Here is a 1,499-nt window from a genome sequence, read left to right on the forward strand (position 1 = left end):
ACGCTCATTCAGAAGATAAAGTCTTTTATAGCAGTTAATTTAATAATACAGTCCTAAAACAGGGTGTTGGGCACTCATCTACACAAGAGCACATTTAATAAGCTGGGGGAAAAAATACCACAGTTCCAGGACATTGCATCAAACTCCAGCCACTCCAAGAGGAGACAACTCTCATGCGGTAGAAGAATTCTTGTCTGTGTAAGCCAAGAAAGGAGAATTTTAGGTAGTTTAATCCACAACAGTCTCTTACTTCTTATAACTGGAACCACAAATCCACAGTACAAGACACCATTAGTTAGGTTAAGTGGTGCTCTGATAATAAAATCAGTGATTTCATTGCAGTCCTCTAATAAAAGGATGAAGTCCAGTGAGTGCCAGTTGCTAGGAGCAAAGAAGAAAGATTCCCATCTTCCAGGTGGATTTTTAAGTTCATATTATTAGAAAAAAGATGAGTCAAATCTGTGTAGTTTCTATGCAACCACGTCTGAGAACACAGAGGCTCCAGAGACTATGGGATCACTTAAAAAGTGGGGGAAAATAAAAGTCATCACAACTCAAACTTCGTATTTCAGAATTGCCAACACAACTTGTTCTCTTGTTCTGCTCTGGACAAAACTTTTAACTGCAACAAGCTGGCAGAGAAACTTGAAAACACCTGAGTACATGAGAACATTGTCAGGGAGAGCAAGACCCTGCTACCTTTTGATCTGGTATTGAAGTTGAGAAGGCAAAAGCAGAATGCTTTGCCTTGTGCCGTATGATTTGCTCTACCTTTCAGAGCTCTACTGGTCTCTATTCCAACTTGATACCTCTTGCACTGCAAGACCACTGCTCATATCACAGTTCACACAAACTTGCTAATGAATGTGGGTTTAATCTTCCATGGCCAGAATTATGGCACCTCCAGATGTAGGGTGTAATTCATACATCGACACTGGAGATTTCCTGGCAGCACAGAATCCAAACCTTCCTCACAGGACATTGTGATCAGCAAGACATTCCAAAGGAAGAATCAGAAGGCCGTATGTCTGATCCAATATAGTAAGGAACACCATCCATCATTTGAACTAGGAAATCTCAAAGCTTCATTAGCCAACCGTATTCTTAATATACTAAATTATACATAGTTGATATATATATAGATATATTTTTTTTTTTTAATTAGAATAAAATACACTGGATTTTTGTTTGCTCATTTACAAGGGAGCTCCCTCCCTTCTCCAGTTAATTTGAAATTAAAACCTAGAGGTTGAACATAAGCTCATTCCCAGCGTTCCAAGATGGATATAGCACAAGAGGAGGCCAGAAACTGGAAACATGCACTCTGGCTGCAACAGGTTAAGAGGTGAAAGGGAGACCAGATATTTTCATTTGTAACCCTGAGAACATAAGGAATTGCAAAGATCTGGAGAAAAGCCTGGGGTTAAAGGTCACCAGGCTTTTTATTGCAGTTAAAGCAAACTCGGACTGGGTGATCCCATCCACGAGAGGGAACCGCT

General features: G+C 40.0%; 1 protein-coding gene across 1 annotated transcript in view; it reads right to left on the reverse strand.

The window, feature by feature from the left end:
* Positions 1-1,423: 1,423 nt before the first annotated feature.
* The window catches only part of ZFYVE1 (zinc finger, FYVE domain containing 1), a 23,919-nt gene continuing 23,843 nt past the window's right edge, over positions 1,424-1,499 (reverse strand). The window contains 1 exon segment of the mRNA XM_010012228.1: positions 1,424-1,499. This exon segment is cut by the window's right edge and continues 14 nt beyond it. Within this exon segment, the coding sequence (XP_010010530.1) occupies positions 1,424-1,499 (76 nt within the window).

This window comes from Nestor notabilis, unplaced genomic scaffold (assembly GCF_000696875.1).
Source record: "Nestor notabilis isolate BGI_N333 unplaced genomic scaffold, ASM69687v1 scaffold19903, whole genome shotgun sequence".
Lineage (NCBI taxonomy): Eukaryota > Metazoa > Chordata > Aves > Psittaciformes > Psittacidae > Nestor > Nestor notabilis.